The 26,061-nt window shown below is 48.3% G+C and overlaps 1 protein-coding gene and 1 long non-coding RNA gene across 4 annotated transcripts in view; one reads left to right on the forward strand and one right to left on the reverse strand.

The window, feature by feature from the left end:
• The window catches only part of CNTF (ciliary neurotrophic factor), a 72,070-nt gene extending 47,047 nt beyond the window's left edge, over positions 1 to 25,023 (reverse strand). The window contains exon 1 of one of the 3 annotated variants that reach the window (XM_075349148.1): positions 24,925 to 25,023. Coding sequence is in view for 1 of the 3 variants with exons in the window: in XM_075349147.1 (XP_075205262.1) it covers positions 19,019 to 19,052 (34 nt within the window). In the remaining 2 variants the exon portion in view is untranslated. Of the gene's footprint in view, positions 1 to 8,632; positions 8,731 to 19,018; positions 19,087 to 24,924 lie in introns of those variants that run through there. The other 2 variants (XM_075349147.1, XM_075349149.1) reach the window with 2 other exon arrangements.
• The window catches only part of LOC142311079 (uncharacterized), a 30,912-nt gene continuing 13,643 nt past the window's right edge, over positions 8,793 to 26,061 (forward strand). Inside the window, exon 1 of the long non-coding RNA XR_012754238.1 lies at positions 8,793 to 8,895. This is a non-coding gene — a long non-coding RNA (uncharacterized LOC142311079). The remainder of the gene's footprint in view (positions 8,896 to 26,061) is intronic.

Consider the following 26,061-nt stretch of genomic DNA (forward strand, 5'->3'; position numbering starts at 1 on the left):
GATATATTTTACTTGTTGCACACTCTAGGCATTCTCTTGATGAGCTTCAAGAGGTAGTCACCGGAAATGGTTTTCCAACAGTCTTGAAGGAGTTCCCAGAGATGCTTAGCACTTGTTGGCCCTTTTGCCTTCACTCTGTGGTCCAGCTCACCCCAAACTATCTCGATTGGGTTCAGGTCTGGTGACTGTGGAGGCCAGGTCAACTAGCGCAGCACCCCATTCACTCTCCTTCTAAGGCTGGTTTCACACTACGTCTTTTTAACATCCGTCCTTAACGTTATTTTAGCGGACAAGCGGATCCAGTGCAAATGCGTTTTCATTTCAATGCATTTGCAATGGACTCGCGTTAACATCCGTTCACCTGCGTTTGCCTGCGTTATAGTGAGGATCCAGTGACTTGCAGTTTTTTAACATGTTTCAAAAACGCTACTTGTAGCGTTTTTGAGCTCCGTCCAAATACTGCAAATTGCTGGATCCTGACTATAACGCACGCAAACGCAGGTGAACGCTGGCGTGCTGATAGACAGGATCCTGCTTTTGTACTGAGCATGCCCAGAAAGTACTGAGCATGCTTAGAACCAGTCTCGCGTGATCTGTCTATCTCTCTACTCCCTCCCTCACCCTCTCTCTCTCTCTCTCTCTCTATCTCTGTCTTTCCCCCTTCCTCTCTCTCCCACCTGAGAGCTGCGGACACTCGTAACCAAGGTAAATATCGCGTAACCACTTCTCTTAGTTACCCGATGTTTACGTTGGTTACGCGTGCAGGCAGCCCTGCTCCTAGCAGCTGCAGACACTCGTAACCAAGATAAATATCGGGTATCCAAGGCCGATGTTTACCTTGGTTACCAGCGTCTGCAGCTGTCAGAAGCCTCCTCCCAGTCTAGTTCCCCTCACTCCCGATCACATGACTCCAATGCCCGCCCCTAAACATCCAGTGCAGGATCCTGCAAAATAACATATGCGTTTGCATACGTTATTTGCTGTAAAAGCAGGATCCGTACTTCCGCTAAAAAAACGTTTTCAGCGGATGTTAAAAAGACGTAGTGTGAAACCAGCCTTAGTCAAATAGCCCTTACACAGCCTGGAGGTGTGTTTGGGGTCATTGTCCTGTTGAAAAATAAATAATGGTCCACGCAAACCGGATGGAATAGCACGCCGCTGCAAGATGCTGTGGTAGCCATGCTTGTTTAGTATGCCTTCAGTTTTGAATAAATCCCCAACAATGTCACCAGCAAAGCACCCCCACACGTCACACCTCCTCCTCCATGCTTCACGGTGGGAACCAGCCATGTAGAGTTCATCCGTTCACCTTTTCTACAAAGATACGGTGGTTGGATGTAAAGATCTCAAATTAGGACTCATCAGACCAAAGCACAGATTTCCACTGGTCTAATGTCCATTCCTTGTGTTCTTTAGCCCAAACAAGTCTCTTCTGCTTGTTGCCTGTCCTGAGCAGTGGTTTCCTGGCAGCTATTTTACCATGAAGGCCTGCTGCACAAAGGCTCCTCTTAATAGTTGTTCGAGCGATGAGAAGGTGTGTCCAAACTTTTGGTCTGTGCTAATATATAATATATATATATATATATATACACACACACTGCATATACCGTGCAGTTTGGACATGCATACTGTCATGAAAAACTTTAAGGTCACTTACACCTAAACCAAAGCTAGCACAGAGCTGAGTGCGGCCATGGCAACCTTATCTGATTGGCTATTGAAATGTGGCATTTAGGACCAGGGGGATGTATGTAGATGTAGGGAAAATGTGCACACAAAGATATCTCTTTGTTCTTCTAGGTAAAAAAAGCTACGAACCCAGATTTCAGTTGCCACGTTAATATCACAAATATGAAAAGTATCAGTTTAATTACACACAGCTGGACTCCAATGAAGGAATAGAACCATCTCAAGGAGGATCACAAGGAAATGGACAGCATGTGATTTATATACGAGTGTCTGAGCAAAGGGTCTGAATACTTATGACCATGTGATATTCCAGTTTTTCTTGTTTAATAAATTTACAAAAATTTCTACATTTCTATTTTTTCTGTCAAGATGGGGTGCAGAGTGTACATTAATTAAAAAAAATGAACTTTTTTGAATTTACCAAATGGCTGCAATGAAACAAAGAGTGAAAAATGTAAAGGGTTCTGAATACTTTCCGTATCCACTGTATGGCCAGAATCACACTTGCTAGTGCCCGCGTGTAACTCGCACGAGTCTCTCATGGTAAAACCCGGCATGGCCGCACACTATGCATACAGGAGCGTCTGAGCTGCCTAGAGATATATGCAACCAACCAGCTCCTGTCAGGGGAGTGTGCGGCCAAGCCGGGTTCTACCATGAGAGACTCGCGCGAGGCACTAGCAAGTGTGATTCTGGCCTAAATCTGATGTCCATAAAAGTACTTTACAGATTTTACACAAAATGAACGAAGAATATGGGGTCAAAGCAAGTCACCAAACTGTGGTGCGACGGCTAAGAGCAGTAGGCTTGACTGCACAAGTTCCAGTCAAGGAGCATTTCATCTCTGCAAAGAACCGGAAGGTCCAACTTAGGATTGCCAAAGAACACAGCCAAAGGACAGAGACAGACTGGTCTAAGAAGTTGTGTTTGGATGAATCCAAGTTCAATCAGTTTGGTAGTGATGGCACGCACTATATAAACCACCTAATTGGAAAATGTAATAATGTAATGTACCAAATACCTACAGTGAAACATAGTTGAGGCAATGTCATGGTTTGGGGTTGCTTTTCTGAATCTGCCATTGGTCCTCTGCAAAGAATTGATGGAAATATGAATACTACCATGTACTATATACTGGAGAATGTAATGCGGCCACTTGGTAAAACAAAACTGGGCAGGGGCAGAAAATTCCTACAAGATAAAGATTCTAAGCACACATCCAATTTAGTAAAAAAATAGTAAGCAAAGAAAAATAGTCTCCTGTTGCAATGGCCAAGCCAATCACCTAATTTACACCCACTAGAGCACCTTTGGGATGAGTTAGGGTGACAAGTAGGGGCCATACGCATAGCACTAAAGATGAATTTTTTGCAGATTTGCAAATGGAATGGAGTAAGAACCCTCAAGATGTTTTGGATACCCTAGTGCAGTGATAGCGAACCTATGGCAAGAGCCCTTTTTGCTGGCACGCGTGCTGTGTCCTCATCCTGCCGCTTTGAACTGCATGCGCGGTCGCGCCGGCAGTTCAAAGTTATGTTGGAGCGGAAGGATATTTCTCCTCTCTCTGACACTCCTCCTCTCCTGGGCCGCAGGTCTGTTGCCTAGGAGATGGAGGAGCGTCAGTTAGCGGCGCCGGCGTAATGAGGTCTTCTAGCTGCGTGGGAACTGAGGACCCAGCAGCGCGCAGCAGTGGAGCGGGTGCTGGAAGATGAGTTGTGTGTTTTTTTTGTTTTTTTTTCTTTATAACCTGTGTGCGGCTGTGCCAAGGTGGGGATGGGGGTCAGTGCCAGTATGGGGAAAACATACATGCCAGCGTGGGGGGGGACATACATGCCAGCGTGGGGGGGGGGGACATACATGCCAGCGTGGGGGGAGAACATACATGCCAGCGTGGGGGGGGACATACATGTCAGCATGGGGGGGGAGAACACACATGCCAGCATGGGGGGGAGAACATACATGCCAGCGTGGGGGTGGAACATACATGCCAGCTTGGGGAGAACAAAGATGCCAACATGGGGGGGGGAACATACATGCCAGCATGGGGAGAACATATATGCCAGCATGGGGAGAACATATATGCCAGCATGGGGAGAACATATATGCCAGCATGGGGAGAACATATATGCCAGCATGGGAAGAGCATACATGCTAGCAAGGGGGGGAGAACATACATGCCAGCATGGGGGGGAGAACATATATGCCAGCATGGGGGGCAGAACATACATGCCAGCATGGGGGGGAGAACATACATGCCAGCATGGGGGGGGAACATACATGCCAGCATGGGGGGGGGGAACATACATGCCAGCATGGGGGGGAAACATACATGCCAGCATGGGGAGGCAACATACATGCCAGCATGGGGGGGGGGGAGAATACACATGCCAGCATGGGGGGGAAACATGCATGCCAGGATGGGGGAGAAACATGCATGCCAGGATGGGGGAAAAACATGCATGCCAGGATGGGGGAAAACATGCATGCCAGGATGGGGGAAAACATGCATGCCAGGATGGGGGAAAAACATGCATGCCAGGATGGGGGGGAAAATATGCATGCCAGGATGGAGGCGAACATGCATGCCAGGATGAAGGGGGGAACATACATGCCAGGATGGAGGAAACATACATGCCAGGATGGGGAAAACATACATGCCAGGATGGGGAACAATGCATGCCAGGATGGGGAAAACATGCATGCCAGGATGGGGAAAACATGCATGCCAGGATGGAGGAAACATGCATGCCAGGATGGAGGAAACATGCATGCCAGGATGGAGGAAACATGCATGCCAGGATGGAGGAAACATACATGCCAGGATGGGGAAAACATACATGCCAGGATGGGGAACAATGCATGCCAAAATGGAGGAAACATGCATGCCAGGATGGGGAAAACATGCATGCCAGGATGGGGGAAACATGCATGCCAGGATGGGGGAAACATGCATGCCAGGATGGGGGAAACATGCATGCCAGGATGGGGGAAACATACATGCCAGGAGGGGGGAAACATGCATGCCAGGATGGGGGAAACATACATGTCAGGATGGAGGAAACATACATGCTAGGATGGAGGAAACATGCATGCCAGGATGGAGGAAACATGCATGCCAGGATGGAGGAAACATACATGCCAGGATGGGGAAAACATGCATGCCAGGATGGGGAAAACATGCATGCCAGGATGGAGGAAACATGCATGCCAGGATGGAGGAAACATGCATGCCAGGATGGGGAAAACATGCATACCAGAATGGGTGGAACATACAAGCCAGGATGGGGAAAACATACATGCCAGGATGGAGGAAACATGCATGCCAGGATGGGGAAAACATGCATGCCAGGATGGAGGAAACATGCATGCCAGGATGGAGGAAACATGCATGCCAGGATGGAGGAAACATGCATGCCAGGATGGGGAAAACATGCATGCCAGGATGGGGAAAACATGCATGCCAGAATGGGCGGAACATACAAGCCAGGATGGGGAAAACATACATGCCAGGATGGAGGAAACATGCATGCCAGGATGGGGAACAATGCATGCCAGGATGGAGGAAACATGCATGCCAGGATGGAGAAAACATGCATGCCAGGATGGAGAAAACATGCATGCCAGGATGGGGAAAACATGCATGCAAGGATGGGGAAAACATGCATGCAAGGATGGGGAAAACATGCATGCAAGGATGGGGAAAACATGCATGCCAGGATGGAGGAAACATACATGCCAGGATGGAGGAAACATACATGCCAGGATGGAGGAAACATACATGCCAGGATGGAGGAAACATGCATGCCAGGATGGGGAAACATGCATGCCAGGATGGAGGAAACATGCATGCCAGGATGGAGGAAACATGCATGCCAGGATGGAGGAAACATGCATGCCAGGATGGGGAAACATGCATGCCAGGATGGGGAAACATGCATGCCAGGATGGAGGAAACATGCATGCCAGGATGGAGGAAACATGCATGCCAGGATGGAGGAAACATGCATGCCAGGATGGGGAAACATGCATGCCAGGATGGAGGAAACATGCATGCCAGGATGGGGAAACATGCATGCCAGGATGGGGAAACATGCATGCCAGGATGGGGAAACATGCATGCCAGGATGGAGGAAACATGCATGCCAGGATGGGGAAACATGCATGCCAGGATGGGGAAACATGCATGCCAGGATGGGGAAACATGCATGCCAGGATGGGGAAACATACATGCCAGGATGGAGGAAACATACATGCCAGGATGGGGGAAACATGCATGCCAGGATGGGGAAAACATGCATGACAGGATGGGGAAAACATGCATGCCAGGATGGGGAAAACATGCATGACAGGATGGGGAAAACATGCATGACAGGATGGGGAAAACATGCATGACAGGATGGGGAAAACATGCATGACAGGATGGGGAAAACATGCATGACAGGATGGGGAAAACATGCATGACAGGATGGGGAAAACATACATGCCAGGATGGGGAAAACATACATGTCAGGATGGAGGAAACATGCATGACAGGATGGGGAAAACATGCATGACAGGATGGGGAAAACATGCATGACAGGATGGGGAAAACATGCATGACAGGATGGGGAAAACATGCATGACAGGATGGGGAAAACATGCATGACAGGATGGGGAAAACATGCATGACAGGATGGGGAAAACATGCATGACAGGATGGGGAAAACATGCATGACAGGATGGGGAAAACATGCATGACAGGATGGGGAAAACATGCATGACAGGATGGGGAAAACATGCATGACAGGATGGGGAAACATGCATGACAGGATGGGGAAAACATACATGCCAGGATGGGGAAAACATACATGTCAGGATGGAGGAAACATGCATGACAGGATGGGGAAAACATGCATGACAGGATGGGGAAAACATGCATGACAGGATGGGGAAACCATGCATGACAGGATGGGGAAAACATGCATGACAGGATGGGGAAAACATGCATGACAGGATGGGGAAAACATGCATGACAGGATGGGGAAAACATACATGCCAGGATGGGGAAAACATACATGTCAGGATGGAGGAAACATGCATGCCAGGATGGGGAAAACATGCCAAGATAGGGTACATTTACCAGGAAGGGGAACATTTACCAGGAAGGGGAACATGCCAGGAAGGCGGACATTTACCAGGATGGGGGTACATGCTAGGAAGGGGAACATTTACCTGGATGGGGGTATATTTACCTGGATGGGGGTACATTAACCAGGATTGTGAACATTTACCAGGAATAGGGTACATGCCAGGATGGAGGAACATTTACAAGGATGGGCAATATGCCAGAATGGGGTACATTTACCAGCATGGAGGACATTTACCAGGATGAAGTATATTTACCAGGATGGGGCCATGATGTGGACAAATATACCAGAATGTAGAAAATATATATCAGGATGGGGGACATGTTTACCAGGAAGTGGCCAGGAAGGGGGACAGAACTACACAATGAAAGGGGGGAGGGGGGGGGGGGAGCAACTTCTACGTCTTTATGGGATTTCAAGACACCTGATTGCATTCCAGGCTAAAATCTCTGTCTAATTTGCTGCAATTTTTTTCCAGAGGGATCAATCCAACTGCTGTGTCTGGAAAGGGCAGGGGTTCAGCTTCAATGTGTGGTAAGCATGCATGAGCGTGATGCCCCCTGCTGAAGAGAAGAGAAGACTGCAAAGGTAAGGTTACAATCAATTATTTACATAATAGGATTCGTTGGCACTTCGGGAAAAAAATTGGGTTTAGGGCTACAGTTTGGGCACTCGGCCTGTAAAAGGATCTCCATGACTGCTCTAGTGTCTTCAATGACCCCATTAGTGTGGTGCAGAAATGAAAGTAAGAGGTTATGCTACAAAATACTAAGGTATGGCATTGTAAACAATGAATTACTCTCTATGTCGTGATCAATAAATATTATATGCAAAATTTTGGACAGTCAATTTTCTTTGATTAAATAACCATACTTACAGTCAAAAGCATTTTGGTTTAAATTAAGGTCTTTTATGACATCTTCATGCACTTTCAATTCATCTTCAGGAAAATGGCATCACAACAACCAGACAGAAGTAATTACTTAAATAAAAACATACTAAAATTTTGGTCACTACTATATATAGAGAGGTGTGCTTGTGTCATATATTCAGAAATATATATATAAAGCTGAGTGTGTGTGTGTGTGTGTATATAGAGTGCAGAGCACTGTGTGTGTGTGTGTGTGTATATAGAGTGCAGAGCAGTGTGTGTGTGTGTGTGTGTGTGTAGAGTGCAGAGCACAGTGTGTGTGTGTGTGTGTGTGTGTATATATAGAGTGCAGAGCAGTGTGTGTGTGTGTGTGTGTGTAGAGTGCAGAGCACAGTGTGTGTGTGTGTGTGTATAGAGTGCAGAGCAGTGTGTGTGTGTGTGTGTGTGTAGAGTGCAGAGCACAGTGTGTGTGTGTGTGTGTATATATAGAGTGCAGAGCAGTGTGTGTGTGTGTGTGTGTGTGTATATAGAGTGCAGAGCACAGTGTGTGTGTGTGTGTGTATATAGAGTGCAGAGCAGTGTGTGTGTGTGTAGAGTGCAGAGCACAGTGTGTGTGTGTGTGTGTGTGTGTGTGTGTGTGTGTGTGTGTATGTGTGTGTGTCCGCTAAAGGAATCCGCCCCCTCACATTTACAATCACAACATTTTGCACAGACGCCTCATTAAAGTCAATGGAGCTGAGAGCTACAGGTCATTAATAGGAGCTCTGATTGGTTGCTATAGGCAATGAAGGACATTCTTTGTATAAGACAGCTTATGTGTCAGTTACTATGATTTCATAGGGGACACGCACGTACACTCAGCTTTATATATTAGATACATACAGTGCAGTTTGTTCATAGGTGTGCGTGTGATATATTCAGTGTATATATACAGTGCAGTATATACCTATGTATGTAAATACACTGATGTACGCCGGTGTTTTTACTGCCTCGTGACGTACGCCGGCCCAGCGCAACTCAAGGATCACGTGACGAAAGCCTGTGCACCTCCAGTGTCAATCATGGAAACAACCTCTTCGCTTCAGTGTCAGCCGCTCACCAGAAGCCACGCCCATTCCAGCTTGCAGGACGTGATGTGCGAGAGTGACGTCATTAGAGGTCGCCGTAGCCGCCGCAGTTTGATGACAAGCGCCACAGGAAAACGGAAAGGTAAAAAAAAACAAAACACAACATCAATAAGGACGGAGATTAGGTTATAGATTGGGGTTCGGTGAACGGACGGCTTGGAAGCAGAAACGCCGTGCAGAGCGGCAGTATAGGTAGTTACCCAGTAAGAGCCGCATTAGTACAGAGCTTACTACGAAGCACGGCGTTCAGAAACATGGCAGTAGCCGTGCAGATCTGTCTGCCAGTAGTGAGAGAAGGGGTAATATGATTATTTTGCGGTGCTCTCTGCTGTGTTCGGCCCGCTGAGTTCAGGGAACAATGTGAGCACTTTTTTGCAGGTGTCTAGCATAAAACTAATTGAAATGTTGCAAATCGTTTCTCACAATTACACAACAATCTGGCAACATTTGATGATTTTACAACAACTTTTTGGAAATTGGGAGGGGCGTGCTCAATCACAGGGCACATTCACTGTAATGTATGGCAATCAGCGGGCAGACTTGCAAACAAAGCGGGCCAGGGTCTGCAGGGGGGCTTCCTGGTGGCCCCTTCTATCCTCACTGCACAGCTCTCACAAGGGGAGCACCCAGTGGAAGAACTGACCCAATGGGAGCACCCAGGGGAAGAGCTGACCCAAAGGGAGCACCCAGGGGAAGAGCTGACCCAAGGGGAGCACCCAGGGGAGAAGCTCTCACAAGGGGAGCACCCAGGGCAGAAGCTCTCACAAGGGGGACACCCAGGGGAGAAGCTCTCACAAGGGGGACACCCAGGGGAGAAGCTCTCACAAGGGGGGCACCCAGGGGAGAAGCTCTCACAAGGGGGGCACCCAGGGGAGAAGTTCTCACAAGGGGGGCACCCAGGGGAGAAGTTCTCACAAGGGGGGCACCCAGGGGAGAAGTTCTCACAAGGGGGGCACCCAGGGGAGAAGTTCTCACAAGGGGGGCACCCAGGGGAGAAGTTCTCACAAGGGGGGCACCCAGGGGAGAAGTTCTCACAAGGGGGGCACCCAGGGGAGAAGTTCTCACAAGGGGGGCACCCAGGGGAGAAGTTCTCACAAGGGGGGCACCCAGGGGAGAAGTTCTCACAAGGGGGGCACCCAGGGGAGAAGTTCTCACAAGGGGGGCACCCAGGGGAGAAGTTCTCTCAAGGGGGGCACCCAGGGGAGAAGTTCTCTCAAGGGGGGAACCCAGGGGAGAAGTTTTCACAAGGGTGGCACCCAGGGGAGAAGTTTTCACAAGGGTGGCACCCAGGGGAGAAGTTTTCACAAGGGTGGCACCCAGGGGAGAAGCTCTCACAAGGGTGGCACCCAGGGGAGAAGCTCTCACAAGGGGGGCACCCAGGGGAGAAGCTCTCACAAGGGGGGCACCCAGGGAAGAAGCTCTCACAAGGGGGGCACCCAGGGAAGAAGCTCTCACAAGGGGAGATTCTCACATGGGGAGCACCCAAGGGAGATTCTCTCACATGGGGAGCACCCAAGGGAGATTCTCTCACATGGGGAGCACCCAAGGGAGATTCTCTCACAAGGGGAGCACCCAAGGGAGATTCTCTCACAAGGGGAGCGCCCAAGGGAGATTCTCTCCCATGGGGAGCGCCCAGTGGAAGAGTTGACCCAAGGGGAGCATCCATGGGAGGAGCTCTCACGAGGGGAGCACCCAGGGCAGGGTCTCTCACGAGGGGAGCACCCAGGGCAGGGTCTCTCACGAGGGGAGCACCCAGGGCAGGGTCTCTCACGAGGGGAGCACCCAGGGCAGGGTCTCTCACGAGGGGAGCACCCAGGGGAGGGTCTCTCACGAGGGGAGCACCCAGGGGAGGGTCTCTCACGAGGGGAGCACCCAGGGGAGGGTCTCTCACGAGGGGAGCACCCAGGGGAGATTCTCGCACGAGGGGAGCACCCCGGGAAGAAGTTCTCATAAGGGGAGCACACAGGGGAGTAGCCCACCCAGGGAAGATCTCATAAGGGGACGTAAAGTAAATCCTGCTTTACACGTTACGATTCTGCATACGATATTGTATGCGATTTGCAACGCCCCCATCGTATGTGCAGCACGTTCAATTTGTTGAACGTGTCGCAAAATCGATTAAAATCTGTCACACCTACTTACCCCTCCATACGACCTCGATGTGGGCAACGAACGTCCACTTCCTGGAGTGGGAGGGAAGTTCAGCGTCACATCGACGTCACGCAGCAGCCGGCCAATAGAAGCGGAGGGGCGGAGCTGAGCGGGACGTAAACATCCCGTCCACCTCCTTCCAGGGCTGTGGAGTCGGTAAGCCAAACCTTCGACTCCGACTCCGACTCCTCAAATTCTCTTGCACCGACTCAGACTCCGGCTCCGACTCCGACTCCGACTCCTACATATATTGCTTAGTTAGGTAAAAAATTTATTGTAGTACATGAATATGTGTATGTGAACATCAGACATTTAATAATTTTTATGATACGATAATCAAGATATTTGGATAGAACATAAAATATATTTATTGGAATACAACTTTAGAACACAAAAAACTGTAATAAATTGTAAATATGTAATACACTATGTAATATACAGTAGATTACATATATATCTTGTGTGTGTATATACACTGTGTGTATATATATATATATATATATATATATTACATATTTACAATTTATTAGTTTTTTGTGTTCTAAAGTTGTATTCCAATAAATATTTTATGTTCTATCCAAATATCTTGATTATTGTATCATAAAAACAATTAAATGTCTGATGTTCACATTGTACTACAATAAATTTTTCACTTAAATATAAGCATTATACTAAATGTTATTATTTAGTAAAATATTCAGCACATTCTGCATTGCACTCCTGTCCCCAATTTATTATATATTTGAAGAGTCGGAGTCGGTGCATTTTATACCGACTCCGACTCCGACTCCACCAAAATGAGCTCCGACTCCACGACTCCGACTCCGACTCCACAGCCCTGCCTCCTTCCTTCCGCATTGGTGGGCGGGAGCTGCGGGACGCAGGTAAGATCTGTTCATCGTTCCTGGGGTGTCACACCCTGCGATGTGTGCTACCCCGGGTACGATGAACAACCTGACGTTCAATTTTTAGGAAATGAGCGACGTGCGTGCGCTGAACGTTTTACCGTTCAATTGCACGGAGGTTTCACACGCTACAATGTACCTTACGATGCCGGATGAGCGTCACTTACGACGTGACCCCGCCGACACATCATAAGATATATTGTAGCGTGTAAAGCGGGCTTTAACTTAATGTAATCAATTTACAGATGTCCAAGCCTCCTTTAAAGAATGGTTTTATAAGCGTTCTATAACCCTGTCCAATTCATGCCCTGCTCACAAAAGTGCCTGCATTAGGGCATGTTCACATACTTACGGCTGAAATATAGGCAACTTTTCCATTAATATGAATGAATGTTGCAGAAATTGATGCTCCATTCATGTACAGATATTCATCCATAGAAATTTCTGCAAATTACAGGAGTTTCCCTGTTTTGGGAAAAAAAACCTGTCCCACAACTTCTATAAAGAAAACAAACTGTGCGTTATGCCAGATCCGGCACTGAGTCTCCACTGCTCTTTTTGGTGTCCATTATTGTCTGCAATGGTGACATCATGCCGACAGTGCTGCAGCCAATCACTGAGCTCATTGTCTCTCAGCGAATTGTACTACTGTGGCAGAGCTGCTGAGCTCACTGATTGGCGGCAGCAGTGTTGCCATCTACTGTGGCAGAGCTGCTGAGCTCAGTGATTGGGAGCAGCAGTGTCGCCATCTACTGTGGCAGAGATGCTGAGCTCAGTGATTGGGAGCAGCAGTGTCGCCATCTGGTGTGGCAGAGCTGCTGAGCTCACTGATTGGCGGCAGCAGTGTTGCCATCTACTGTGGCAGAGCTGCTGAGCTCAGTGATTGGGAGCAGCAGTGTCGCCATCTACTGTGGCAGAGCTGCTGAGCTCACTGATTGGGAGCAGCAGTGTCGCCATCTACTGTGGCAGAGCTGCTGAGCTCAGTGATTGGGAGCAGCAGTGTCGCCATCTACTGTGGCAGAGCTGCTGAGCTCAGTGATAGGGAGCAGCAGTGTCGCCATCTACTGTGGCAGAGCTGCTGAGCTCACTGATTGGGAGCAGCAGTGTCGCCATCTACTGTGGCAGAGCTGCTGAGCTCAGTGATTGGGAGCAGCAGTGTCGCCATCTACTGTGGCAGAGCTGCTGAGCTCAGTGATTGGGAGCAGCAGTGTCGCCATCTACTGTGGCAGAGCTGCTGAGCTCACTGATTGGGAGCAGCAGTGTCGCCATCTACTGTGGCAGAGCTGCTGAGCTCAGTGATTGGGAGCAGCAGTGTCGCCATCTACTGTGGCAGAGCTGCTGAGCTCACTGATTGGGAGCAGCAGTGTCGCCATCTACTGTGGCAGAGCTGCTGAGCTCAGTGATTGGGAGCAGCAGTGTCGCCATCTACTGTGGCAGAGCTGCTGAGCTCACTGATTGGGAGCAGCAGTGTCGCCATCTACTGTGGCAGAGCTGCTGAGCTCAGTGATTGGGAGCAGCAGTGTCGCCATCTACTGTGGCAGAGCTGCTGAGCTCAGTGATTGGGAGCAGCAGTGTCGCCATCTACTGTGGCAGAGCTGCTGAGCTCAGTGATTGGGAGCAGCAGTGTCGCCATCTACTGTGGCAGAGCTGCTGAGCTCACTGATTGGGAGCAGCAGTGTCGCCATCTACTGTGGCAGAGCTGCTGAGCTCAGTGATTGGGAGCAGCAGTGTCGCCATCTACTGTGGCAGAGCTGCTGAGCTCAGTGATTGGGAGCAGCAGTGTCGCCATCTACTGTGGCAGAGCTGCTGAGCTCAGTGATTGGGAGCAGCAGTGTCGCCATCTACTGTGGCAGAGCTGCTGAGCTCACTGATTGGGAGCAGCAGTGTCGCCATCTACTGTGGCAGAGCTGCTGAGCTCAGTGATTGGGAGCAGCAGTGTCGCCATCTACTGTGGCAGAGCTGCTGAGCTCAGTGATTGGGAGCAGCAGTGTCGCCATCTACTGTGGCAGAGCTGCTGAGCTCAGTGATTGGGAGCAGCAGTGTCGCCATCTGGTGTGGCAGAGCTGCTGAGCTCAGTGATTGGGAGCAGCAGTGTCGCCATCTACTGTGGCAGAGCTGCTGAGCTCAGTGATTGGGAGCAGCAGTGTCGCCATCTACTGTGGCAGAGCTGCTGAGCTCAGTGATTGGGAGCAGCAGTGTCGCCATCTACTGTGGCAGAGCTGCTGAGCTCAGTGATTGGGAGCAGCAGTGTCGCCATCTACTGTGGCAGAGCTGCTGAGCTCAGTGATTGGGAGCAGCAGTGTCGCCATCTACTGTGGCAGAGCTGCTGAGCTCAGTGATTGGGAGCAGCAGTGTCGCCATCTACTGTGGCAGAGCTGCTGAGCTCACTGATTGGGAGCAGCAGTGTCGCCATCTACTGTGGCAGAGCTGCTGAGCTCAGTGATTGGGAGCAGCAGTGTCGCCATCTACTGTGGCAGAGCTGCTGAGCTCACTGATTGGGAGCAGCAGTGTCGCCATCTACTGTGGCAGAGCTGCTGAGCTCAGTGATTGGGAGCAGCAGTGTCGCCATCTACTGTGGCAGAGCTGCTGAGCTCAGTGATTGGGAGCAGCAGTGTCGCCATCTACTGTGGCAGAGTTGCTGAGCTCAGTGATTGGGAGCAGCAGTGTCGCCATCTACTGTGGCAGAGCTGCTGAGCTCACTGATTGGGAGCAGCAGTGTCGCCATCTACTGTGGCAGAGCTGCTGAGCTCACTGATTGGGAGCAGCAGTGTCGCCATCTACTGTGGCAGAGCTGCTGAGCTCAGTGATTGGGAGCAGCAGTGTCGCCATCTACTGTGGCAGAGCTGCTGAGCTCACTGATTGGGAGCAGCAGTGTCGCCATCTACTGTGGCAGAGCTGCTGAGCTCAGTGATTGGGAGCAGCAGTGTCGCCATCTACTGTGGCAGAGCTGCTGAGCTCACTGATTGGGAGCAGCAGTGTCGCCATCTACTGTGGCAGAGCTGCTGAGCTCAGTGATTGGGAGCAGCAGTGTCGCCATCTACTGTGGCAGAGCTGCTGAGCTCAGTGATTGGGAGCAGCAGTGTCGCCATCTACTGTGGCAGAGCTGCTGAGCTCACTGATTGGGAGCAGCAGTGTCGCCATCTACTGTGGCAGAGCTGCTGAGCTCAGTGATTGGGAGCAGCAGTGTCGCCATCTACTGTGGCAGAGCTGCTGAGCTCAGTGATTGGGAGCAGCAGTGTCGCCATCTACTGTGGCAGAGCTGCTGAGCTCAGTGATTGGGAGCAGCAGTGTCGCCATCTACTGTGGCAGAGCTGCTGAGCTCAGTGATTGGGAGCAGCAGTGTCGCCATCTACTGTGGCAGAGCTGCTGAGCTCAGTGATTGGGAGCAGCAGTGTCGCCATCTGGTGTGGCAGAGCTGCTGAGCTCAGTGATTGGGAGCAGCAGTGTCGCCATCTACTGTGGCAGAGCTGCTGAGCTCAGTGATTGGGAGCAGCAGTGTCGCCATCTACTGTGGCAGAGCTGCTGAGCTCACTGATTGGGAGCAGCAGTGTCGCCATCTGGTGTGGCAGAGCTGCTGAGCTCACTGATTTGGCTGCAGCACAGTCACCATCTACTGTGGCACAGCTGCTGAGCTCACTGATTGGATGTTCACCATGATGGCAGCACTGCAGACAATAGCAGACACCAGGAGCAGCTGTGGTCTCTCACCAGTGCACCTGGGGAGGGTGAGAAAAGCACTTTGCTTTTTTGAAACATACTGTGCCAGTGGAAAACCCATTTAGGCTATGTGTGCACGCTGAGTATTTAGCTGCTGAAATTTCTGCACCAAATCTGCATCTCTTGGCAGAAAATTGTGCATTTTAGCCTCTCATGTTTGCTGCATTTTGATGTGTTTTTTCCTTGCATTTTCTATGCATTCAGGGGTGAAAAAATGCTGCAAAAACACTGAAAAAATTGACATGCTGTAGATTTATTTCTACAAATTTGCCAGGGAAAACAAAGCGACGTACACAAACTTGAGGGGTTTCATAGACTTTCCTGGCATAAGGATTTGCATGCAGTCTTTTTTTTACAAAACTGCCTTCAAAAAAGCATTTTAAAAAAATGAATAAAAATGCACTGTGTGTACATAGCCTAAATTCAATTTTCTTCACACATGTTTTTTCTTCTAAAACAACACCATTCATCAGTTTGTGTCAAAACTCTTGCTAAATTTTTGTGCTACTTGTAATTGTGCAAACATTTTTGCAAGTTTTTTTTTTTTTTTATATATATATATATATTAGCTCAGGAAATTGTTTCAAACGTGGATGGAGCCCAGTAAAAGGGAGCAGGGCCGAACATAACCTGACAAGCTCATTAGGCTGGACTATATTAGGCTACTTTCACACATCCGGATTTTTGCTCTGCGGCACAATACGGCGTTCTGCAGAAAAACCGCAACCGGCTTTTGTAACGCCGGTTGCGTTTTTTTTTGCATAGACTTACATTAGTGCCATATTGTGCCGCAGGGGCTTGCGTTCGGTCCGGGTTTTGCCGCATGCGGCAGATTTAGCCGATGCCGCGGCCGGATTGAACGTTCCCTGCAACGTTTTTTGCTCCGGCAAAAAACACCGCATCGCGCCGCATCCGGCCGCTGCGGCGCATTTTTCAATGCATACCTATGGAGGCCTGATGCGGCGCGATGCGGAAAAAAAACGCATCCGCTCGCCGCATGTGGTTTTTTCCACTGCACATGCCGCAACCGGAAAAAAACGGATGGGCCGCATGTAAAAACTTATGCAAAGGATGCGGTGTTTTCGCCGCATCCGTTGCATAGTTTTCACAGCCGGATTGAGCCGCAGTGCTCAAACCGGATGTGTGAAAGTAGCCTTACTGATACCGGTGTACGGCAGCTGAAAGATACGAATTGGACACATCTTACGTCAGCGTATACTTGAGAAAATGCCAGTCTTGGCCCTGATTCTTTATATTTGTGTTTTTCTGCAGAGGAATGGTTGTAGCAGAGACTCATATTTGCGCCTTATTCACTATTTAATTTGCACATTTTTGTTAAGTTATTTCTATTTAATTTTGGCTGTGAAATACAAAGCTGCTTTTACTGCCCCTCCCCGGGTTCAGTGAGGCCTTCCTGCCGTGGCTGTGGTCTTTGGTAATCGGCATCAGTGGTGGCGTAATCTCTACGTAGCTTGTAATTGTTTCAGCCAATCACTGGGCTCAACTGCTTTGGCAGTGTTGACGGCACAAGCTGCCGAGGCCAGGGATTGGCTGCAGCTGTTACAACGGCGGTAAATTTGACATCATTGCTGAAGTAAACATGCCTGGAAGCTGCAGGACGGCAAGTGTCTGAAATGAAATGCCTTCTGTTAGATTTTTACGGACAGTTTCCTTTAGCCATGAAGGGTGTTTTATTGAAAGAATATTCCAAGAAAGATGGTTGGCTTGTCTTTCAGTGTCATTGAACAAGTATGGCCAGGATGGACAGCCTCTGGCTATGTCGGCCTTACCATTGTTTGTTAACCCTAGAACGCATACCTGGGGCTTCGCAGGCCTACTAGGTCACTTGTTTTCTATGGTAGATTTCTATGGTTGTGCGTTCTAGAGTTAAATGATCATTCAGCCATCAACATAAACTAAACAAAATGTTTGCAAGGGCCTTTAGAGGCGCATATACCCTAATATAGGGACCGATTATCATCTGTTTCTCCCCAATCACATGACATTGCGTAAAACATTTCCACTGGGTGAGAAACTCCACATATAACACATATTAGGAACCAGTTCAATAATAATAAAAAAATATTGTGAGCTGTAATCCAGAAAACACTAATAATGATATATCAGATAGGACCACAAATTTCCATCTTCTGAGCACCTGGTATTCAAAATAAAGATCGGAAAGGCCTTGTGACTCAGCAGTAGTGTTAGGCTACTTTCACACATCCGGTTTTTTGCTCTGCGGCACAATACGGCGCTCTGCAGAAAAACCGCAACCGTTTTTTTTACGCCGGTTGCGGGTTTTTTTGCATTTACTTACATTAGTGCCGTATTGTGCCGCAGGGGCTTGCGTTCGGTCCGGTTTTTGCCGCATGCGGCAGATTTAGCCGATGCCGCGGCCGGATGGAACGTTGCCTGCAACGTATTTTGCTCCGGCAAAAAACACCGCATCGCGCCGCATCCGGCCGCTGCGGCGCATTTTTCAATGCATACCTATAGAGGCCGGATGCGGCGCGATGCGGAAAAAAACGCATCCGGCCGCCGCATGCGGTTTTTTTCCACTGCGCATGCTCAGTAGCGTGCCGCAACCGGAAAAAAACGGACCGGCCGCATGTAAAAACGTATGCGAAGGATGCGGTGTTTTCGCCGCATCCGTTGCATAGGTTTCACAGCCGGAATGAGCCGCACGGCTCAAACCGGATGTGTGAAAGTAGCCTTACTCACCCCCCTCTATTAGGTTAATTAACCATTTCAGTGCCAGTTCCCCTGAAACCAATAGTACAGAAAACCACACTACAGATTTGTTTCTCCAGCAACAAACGCACCTATCTGCAGAAAAACCGCACCAAAACGTATGCAGTTTTACCGCGTTATGCTGTGTTTTTGGTGCCGATTTACTGCATTTTTGCCTGCGGTTTTATCCCTGTGGTTTTTTAACATTGTCAATGGCAAAACACAGGGAAAAACGCAGAAAAATGCAGAAAAGAAGTGACATGCTACTTCTTTTTGCTGTAGAAATTCTGTAGCAAAACCTGAAAGGAAAAAAGACGCAACGTGCGCACAGCATTTTGGATTTCTCATAGACTTTGATGGGGACTGCTTGAAGTGTATGAACACAAACCACACCAATTCTGCAGCAAAAACCACAGCAAATCCGCGGCAAAAAACGCAGTGTGCGCACAGGGCCAAATGCCAACATCTTTCCATTTCAGCCACGCTGTAAAATAGCCGTGCTATTAGGTGAGCTTATGACAAGAATTTAGCTGTATGTTTAGGGCCTGTATGGGGCTTTCAATAAAGGAAGCATATCCTCTAGTATTCATCCCTCAGTGGCCCTATGGCGTCAGTGCTCTAGCACCACTCTGTATAGCTCTTTATCCCACTAGAAGCTGCACCATGTATAATAAAATGTAGCTATTCGGCTTTACTTACATTCTTTCTGTCTTCCTGTCTTGAATGTTTGCATGGTCAGATGGGAAATTTTACATGGTACTTATTGAAGTAAAAAATCAATGAAGATATCATTACATTTCAGCTGGGAGTTGCCTACACTCAGTATTTTGTGCTTCCTTGCAGCTAAACGTCTGTCTTATTTTTATCAATAGGCACAGTGTGTTGGATTAGTTGTATAAAGCCGGTTTCACACAGGCCAAGTACAGACTAAGATGAGGAGGCAAGCTGCTGGCTTACTATCCCGAACTCACTAGCCTCATATATTTCTTTTGAGGCTGTTCATTTCAGGTCCGATCATCTGCAACCAGTCCGTACCTCGTGGTCTGTACTCAGACCATACATTGGAGCAACACGGACCATGTTTGTATCAAAATACCCAGCCTGATGGCCGCTTCTCCTCGCCTAAGCTAACTGCATCATAGGCGTGTATGAAATTGAGCCAAACACAGTCCGTTGTTCACAGACGTGAATTTCTATATCTGTACTACAGATTAATTCACATGTGGAAACATTCCGTCACTTATAAATAGCATTTTTTAAAGTGTCATCTACTCAGCCTGTACTACAGTATACTACAGTTTTTTGGGCACAATGTGCATTCATCTTGAGAGCGGTGTGCTGAAACTAACATTGATTTTAATCCGAAATGTCTTATCGGTTTCATGTAATAATCTAATCTCATTTCTAATATACTTTCATTAAAACGTCCCTGCTGTTCCCTCACTATACTACCTGCTTTATTTATTTGTTTTGCCTATTTCCAGTTTAATGACATTCCATTTGAAAATCACCAGTACACGTCTCAGGGGGTAGATGCTGTGATCGCTGATTCAGTTTCTGTCCCCACCCTGGAATAGTGTGATCAGTTACATCCATTTGGGGTACTGAGCTAGTCCCTGCTCTACTGGTCAAGTGTTCTTTGCAAATTCCAAGGTATGCTCAGTACACGCTCTCTTGTCTCTGTGCAATACTCTTTTCAATGCACAATGACAGTGCACTCCCTCACTAGCTCTAATGAGAAGTGACGAGCAGGCAATAGAGTCCACTGTCACTGCGCATTGTAAGGAGAGAATGTAGCAAGCAGGGACCAGCCTTGTCACTTTCAGGGCGGACTGGTTCTGTTCTCCCTGCTCAACACGCTTTATTCTTAGGCTATGTGCACACGTGTGCTCTGCACCGCACACAAAAGGTCCGCTTCAGAGCGCAGCTGAAAAGCTCCACTCTGAAGCGCCTGGTGCCTGCACAATTCGTGTGCTCTGCATGCTGCCTCTCCCTATAGACAGCATGCAAAGCGCACGAAAGAAGTGACATGTCACTTTTTAGAGCGCACGCTTCGGGCAGTAGCCGAATCGCTGCACTCTAATACGCCACGTGCGCACGTCTCATGCACAATCTTCATAGATTGTGCTGGGGACGCAGGACGCATGCCGTTACGCTGCAGTGCAATACGCAGCGTAACGGCATGCAATACGCACATAGCCTTACAATGCGCACTGAGAATACTTTCTTGCCTTCTCATCACTTCTCATTAGAGTTAGTGAGGGAGTACACTGGCTCTGTGCACTGAAAAGAATATTGCACAGGGACAATGGATCTTGTGCTGCGCATATGTTGGAATACACAACCATGCTCATTAGAGCTGGGACTATCCCAGCACCCGCTGCGGCACTGACCATTCAGGCACGTCATAAAACAGGAGGTAGGTAAAAAATGAAAGCAGTTAGGCTATGTGCATACGTTGCGTTTTTTTCAGCGCGGAAAAAAACGCACCCACTGGCAGAGGGGAGAATTGTAAACAATGCGTTTTGGAAAAAACGCATCAAAAACGCATGCGTTTTCCATGCGTTTTCTTCAGGTGCGGTTTTGACCACATGATCCAGTGACAGTGCCACAGTACATCCAGTACACAGTGTCAACCTTCCTGCAGAGATGTGAGTGTTGTCCACGGGAGAACGCAGCTGCCCATGCCCACGATTTGGGTTCAGGCTGCTGTGGAGCTCTATGCTACCTGCAGAGAACACTCTTGTCTCCGCAGCATAAATTGACATGCTGAGGCTCGGAAAGCTGCACCACAGGTCAGTTTATGCTGCGCAGAAGAGAAGCGCAGTGGGCACGGGATTTCTAAAATTCCTTCCACTGTGCTTGTACTGCACAACGCAGCGTTATGGACGCAGGGAAAACACTCTGCGCCCATAACGCTGCAAACCCTGATTGTGGGCACACAGCCTAAAATGTGTCAATGGATGTCAAACATATATATAACGTCCCACCCCCCCTGCATATTCTAAGCTGGCGCCCTTTAGTGCCTTTCATGTGGCATTAAAGGGTGCCTAGCCTTGTATTTAGCCAAAAAAAAAAATAATTAAAATAAATGACGTGGGGTCCCCCCTATTTTTGATAGCCAGTCAGGGTAAAGCAGACAGCTGTAGCCTGCAAACCACAGCTGACAGCTTCATCTTGTCTGGTGATCAATTTGTAGGGCTCCCCAAGCTGTTTTTTTTTTTTTTTATTATTATTTATAAATAATTAAAAAAAAAACAAAAACGTGGGGTCCCCCCAAATTAGATCACCAGCCAAGGTGAAGCTGATAGCTGGGGTCTGGTATTCTCAGGATGGGAAGAGCCATGGTTATTGGACTCTTCCCAGCCTAAAAATAGCAGGCCACAGCCGCCCCAGAAGTGGCGCATCCATTAGATGCGCCAATCCTGGTGCTTCGCCCCAACTCATCCCGCGCCCTGGTGCGGTGGCAAACTGGGTAATATATGGGGTTGATACCAGATGTGTGATGTCACCTGGCATCAAGCCCAGCAATTAGTAATGTAACGGCGTCTATTTGATACCAGACATAACTAATTGACAGTAATAGCAAAAAAAATAGACAACCCAAAAAAATTTTATTTGAAAAAACACTCCCCAAAAACATATCCTCTTTCACCAATTTTATTGAAAAGAAAAAAAATTGTGTCCGCAGTATCCATTTTGGACGTCCCACGTCGCCTCTGGACCTTCTAGAATATGGGGGAGCACGCTCAGGGAACATGTCCCCCATTTTCTAGTAGTGCAGACCCTCCATTTGAGGAGAGTGGGTGCAAAGAATCTGCACCCACTCTCCCCGGGTCACAGCTGCATAGTGCCGAGCAGCAGCAGCCAGCGCAGCTCACACTGAACACAGGAAGCCGTCAGCTGCTCGGCACATGTGACCAGCGCGCACTGTGAAGGAGGGGGCCGCGGGGGATCAGCGCTGTGACAGGTACGGGGGTTACCGGGGGAATAGGGGGTGACCTGGCAGGGCCTGGGGAGCAGTTTTCTGTCGCATGTGTTATTGCACATGCGACAGAAACAGAGGAGCAGGGCGGCCGGTGCGCTGCTGTGTGCGCGGCCATGTTGGATTTTCGGGAGGGGGGTCGGGGCGGGCACTTTGGCGACATCGGGGGCTTTCCTGAACTTTGCCAGGAAGTGAGGTCAACAGGAAACCTCTTGACCTCACTTCCAGGTAAATGCCTGCGTTCTGGCATGCCGACAAAGCCCGCGGACCGCAACAAAAATGCAGCAAACTGCGGTGTAGCTGCATTCTGACCCGCATCATTGATTTCAATGGGGGAGAGAACGCAGCCACACCGCACAAAAGAAGTGACATGCTGCTTTTCTTTCCGCACCGATTTTTGGCATCCAAAACGCTGCGTTTAGAAACGCAGCGTGTGCACTGATTTTTCGGCTTTCTCATACACTTTGCTGGGAAAGCTGAACGCATGCAATTTGCCACTGAAATGCTGCGGTTCTAAACGCAGCGTTTCCGCGGTAAAAAACGCAACGTGTGCACACAGCCTTAGGGTAGAGAGGGAATCATAGGGACTTTTTTTTATTGAAGCAGATTCATTATTATAATAAATAGTCATCTAGGATTAAAATCAATGTTGGTTTCGGACCACCCCTTTAAAGGGAACGCGTGATGTGGTTTTTTTTTTCTATTAAAATATGTTTTACATGATGCAATGTGCATAACTAACTAAAAAAAAAAATCTGTATCTTAATAAAAGAGTTTATATTCTTCATATTCTTTATATTCAGGTGAATGCAGTTAGTACCTTAGGGTTTAGTCATATCAGTCATGGGGATGGCACTTTTGAAGGAATCATTTGCTATCAGTCAAGTTCAGGCATGATTATATTTTTAACTTGGTACATTGTAATTCTACCACAGGTCCTTCACAAATACTTCTCTGGGGAGCTCTGCCCAGAACAGTCACATGATCGGTCGTGACATCACACAGGTTGTCACCACCATCTCTTTGCATTTAGACACTTGTGACAGGATCTGGGCAAAAGTCTCACATTGCCATCTGAGACTCCTCATATTAAATGTATTTTCCTTTCTTTTTAGTGCTTCTAGGGTTTATGTCAGTTTTCCTTTCCAACAGCTTCTGATTCCTGGCCTCGGGTGCTTACCGGTTGGTGACTACTCCCTTCCCCTATATATGGATACATCTCCCAGTAGAGGGCACCGGTTATTCTGATCCATTCTGAGGCCTGGAGGTGGAAGGAGCTGCTGAGCCCTTTGTTGTTTGAAGTGGTGTAGGCTGCAGTCCTGGTATTTGGCTGTAACTGTGAAGTTGGACCTCATCCTCTGTTGTTTCGTCTGTCTGTCGTACCGTCCCTTCCTGTTGTTTTAGTGGGACTAGCGATCCTCACCTGCCAGCCCCAAGGTTAGCGCAGTGCTTACTAGGGTTTCAGGTATCCTGCTTGGCGACAGGTGCGAAACCTATATAGGACTTGCTAGGAGTGCAGGGTGCAGCTGCAGGTGAGTGCAGGAGGTGTCTCATCATCCCCATCCCTAGTGCCAGCGCCCACCATGTACCCGGTGTACCCCTTGTCTGTTGTGGTGAACCCTTTGTTTGTTGTGTCTCACCGTGTGCCGGACCTTCCTCAAGCCCGTGCGTGACACAGGTCCTGCATAGACCACTTCTAACAATGCTGAACTCCGCCCATTAGTCACACGATCGTGACATCACACAGGTCCTGCACTTCCATTTATCTTCTGCTGATCTCCAGAGCCCAGCATTTGAGAAGTGGTGTGTTGGACCTGTGTGATGTCATGATCATGTGACTAATGGGCGGGGCTCATCATTGTTAGAAGTGGTCTATGCAGGACCAGTGTGATGTCACGATCATGTGACCATAATGGGCGGAGCTCAGCAGAGAACTGATGTTGAAGGACCTGTGGTATATTTCATTACAATGCTGGAGGTGTTACCAAGTTCAAAAAAAGAATCATGGCTGAATTTGACTGAGCGTGAATGATCCCAGCAAAAGCTCCTCCCCGATGACTGAACCCTAAGGCACTGACTGCATTCACCTAAGCATATAAACTCTTTTATTAAGATAAATATATGGATTTTTTTTTACCAAGTTAGTAATGCACATTGCATCATGTAAAACACACTGGGGGCGGTTTAAAATAAAAACCCACATGACAATTTCCCTTTAAAACATATGTGTACAACACAAGTAGAACCAAATTTCTCCTTAGATCAGTGAGATATATGTTTCGCAGCTTACTGGGGACGGATTGCTGTGCATGTGCTCCGTATGTCATTACTTATGGATGGCCTCTATAATCTGTGTCTGCAACCTGTGGATCTCTGGTCTGGTGACACCAAGCATTTGTAAATCACATTTCCCTACGTTCCAGCCATCGTGACTCAGCTTCTCCAGGCTGCTGAACATAATCGGTTTGGTTTTGCAGATGTGAATGGGATGCTCTGGAAGACATACTTGGTGTCTCAGAAACAGATCTAATAAATAGTCAAATAGAATCTGTAAGCGAATAATTCCTGAACATACGGTGTGCTGGCTGGGTAGCATTGAGAATTGCATAATTAAACTCACAGCCTCAGGGATGTAGCCTTCAGTGCTGAGCTGAGCCGGCTGTCCGATGTATAGCTGCACATCCCAGCGTGTAGGACACTCCTATTGGCTCCCAGGGTCTTCTAGTGGTGAGTCACATTCTTGTCACTGACTGCATGGTGACAGCACTTCTACTGCAGATCACATGAAGAGCAAGATTCGCTGATTTTTGTCAGAAATCTGGTACTGTTCTGTATGGATGTTTTATTATGAGCCGTATTGCCACCTAGAAATACTGAACACATGCTTCTGTTGGCGGAGCGTTGATTCTGACAGGTTCCAGAAGGGCCACTTTCAGTGAAGCTGGCCATATACATTTGGTGAATGGTTGCCAAGTCTGACAATATTTAGAAAACCAGTTGATATCTGATGACTATGGGAGTCTTCCTTCTCTCCCTCAATGGAAAATATCAAGGCAAAAAATGGTTGGGCTGTTTGGAAGAATTTAAAAATGATTGTATACGGTATATCACAAAAGTGAGTACACCCCTCACATTTTTGTAAATATTTTATCTTTTCATGGGACATCAGTGACGATCTGACACTTTGCTGCAATGTAAAATAGTCAGTGTACAGCGTGTATAACAGTGTAAATTTGATGTCTTCTAAATAACTCGTCACACAGCCATTAATGTCTAAACTGGCAACAAAAGTGAGTAGCCACGTAAGGGAAAATGGCCCAATGTGCTTAAAGGGAACCTGTCACCACTTTGTTTGGCTATAAGCTGCGGCCACCACCACCGGGCTCTTATATACAGCATTCTAACATGCTGTATACTGTATAACAGCCCAGGTTGGGGGTGTAACATAAAAAACACTTTATAATACTTACCGTAACTAACGGTTGTGTGGTGGGCCTTATGGGCATTTCCGTTGTCCGGTGCCAGTACCTCCTCTTTCGGCCATCTTCATCCTCTTTCTGAAGCCTGTGTGTATGACGTGTCTACGTCATACACACTCGCCGGTCCTGCGCAGGCGCACTACAATACTATGATCTGCCCTGCTCAAAACCTGAATGCCAACGAGTGTGGATGACGTCGGAATCGTCATGCACCACAGCTAGAGAAGAAGGAGCATAAAGATGGCCAAAAGAGGCGGCACAGGACAACGGAGATGCCC

Source organism: Anomaloglossus baeobatrachus, chromosome 5, assembly GCF_048569485.1.
Source record: "Anomaloglossus baeobatrachus isolate aAnoBae1 chromosome 5, aAnoBae1.hap1, whole genome shotgun sequence".
Classification (NCBI taxonomy): domain Eukaryota; kingdom Metazoa; phylum Chordata; class Amphibia; order Anura; family Aromobatidae; genus Anomaloglossus; species Anomaloglossus baeobatrachus.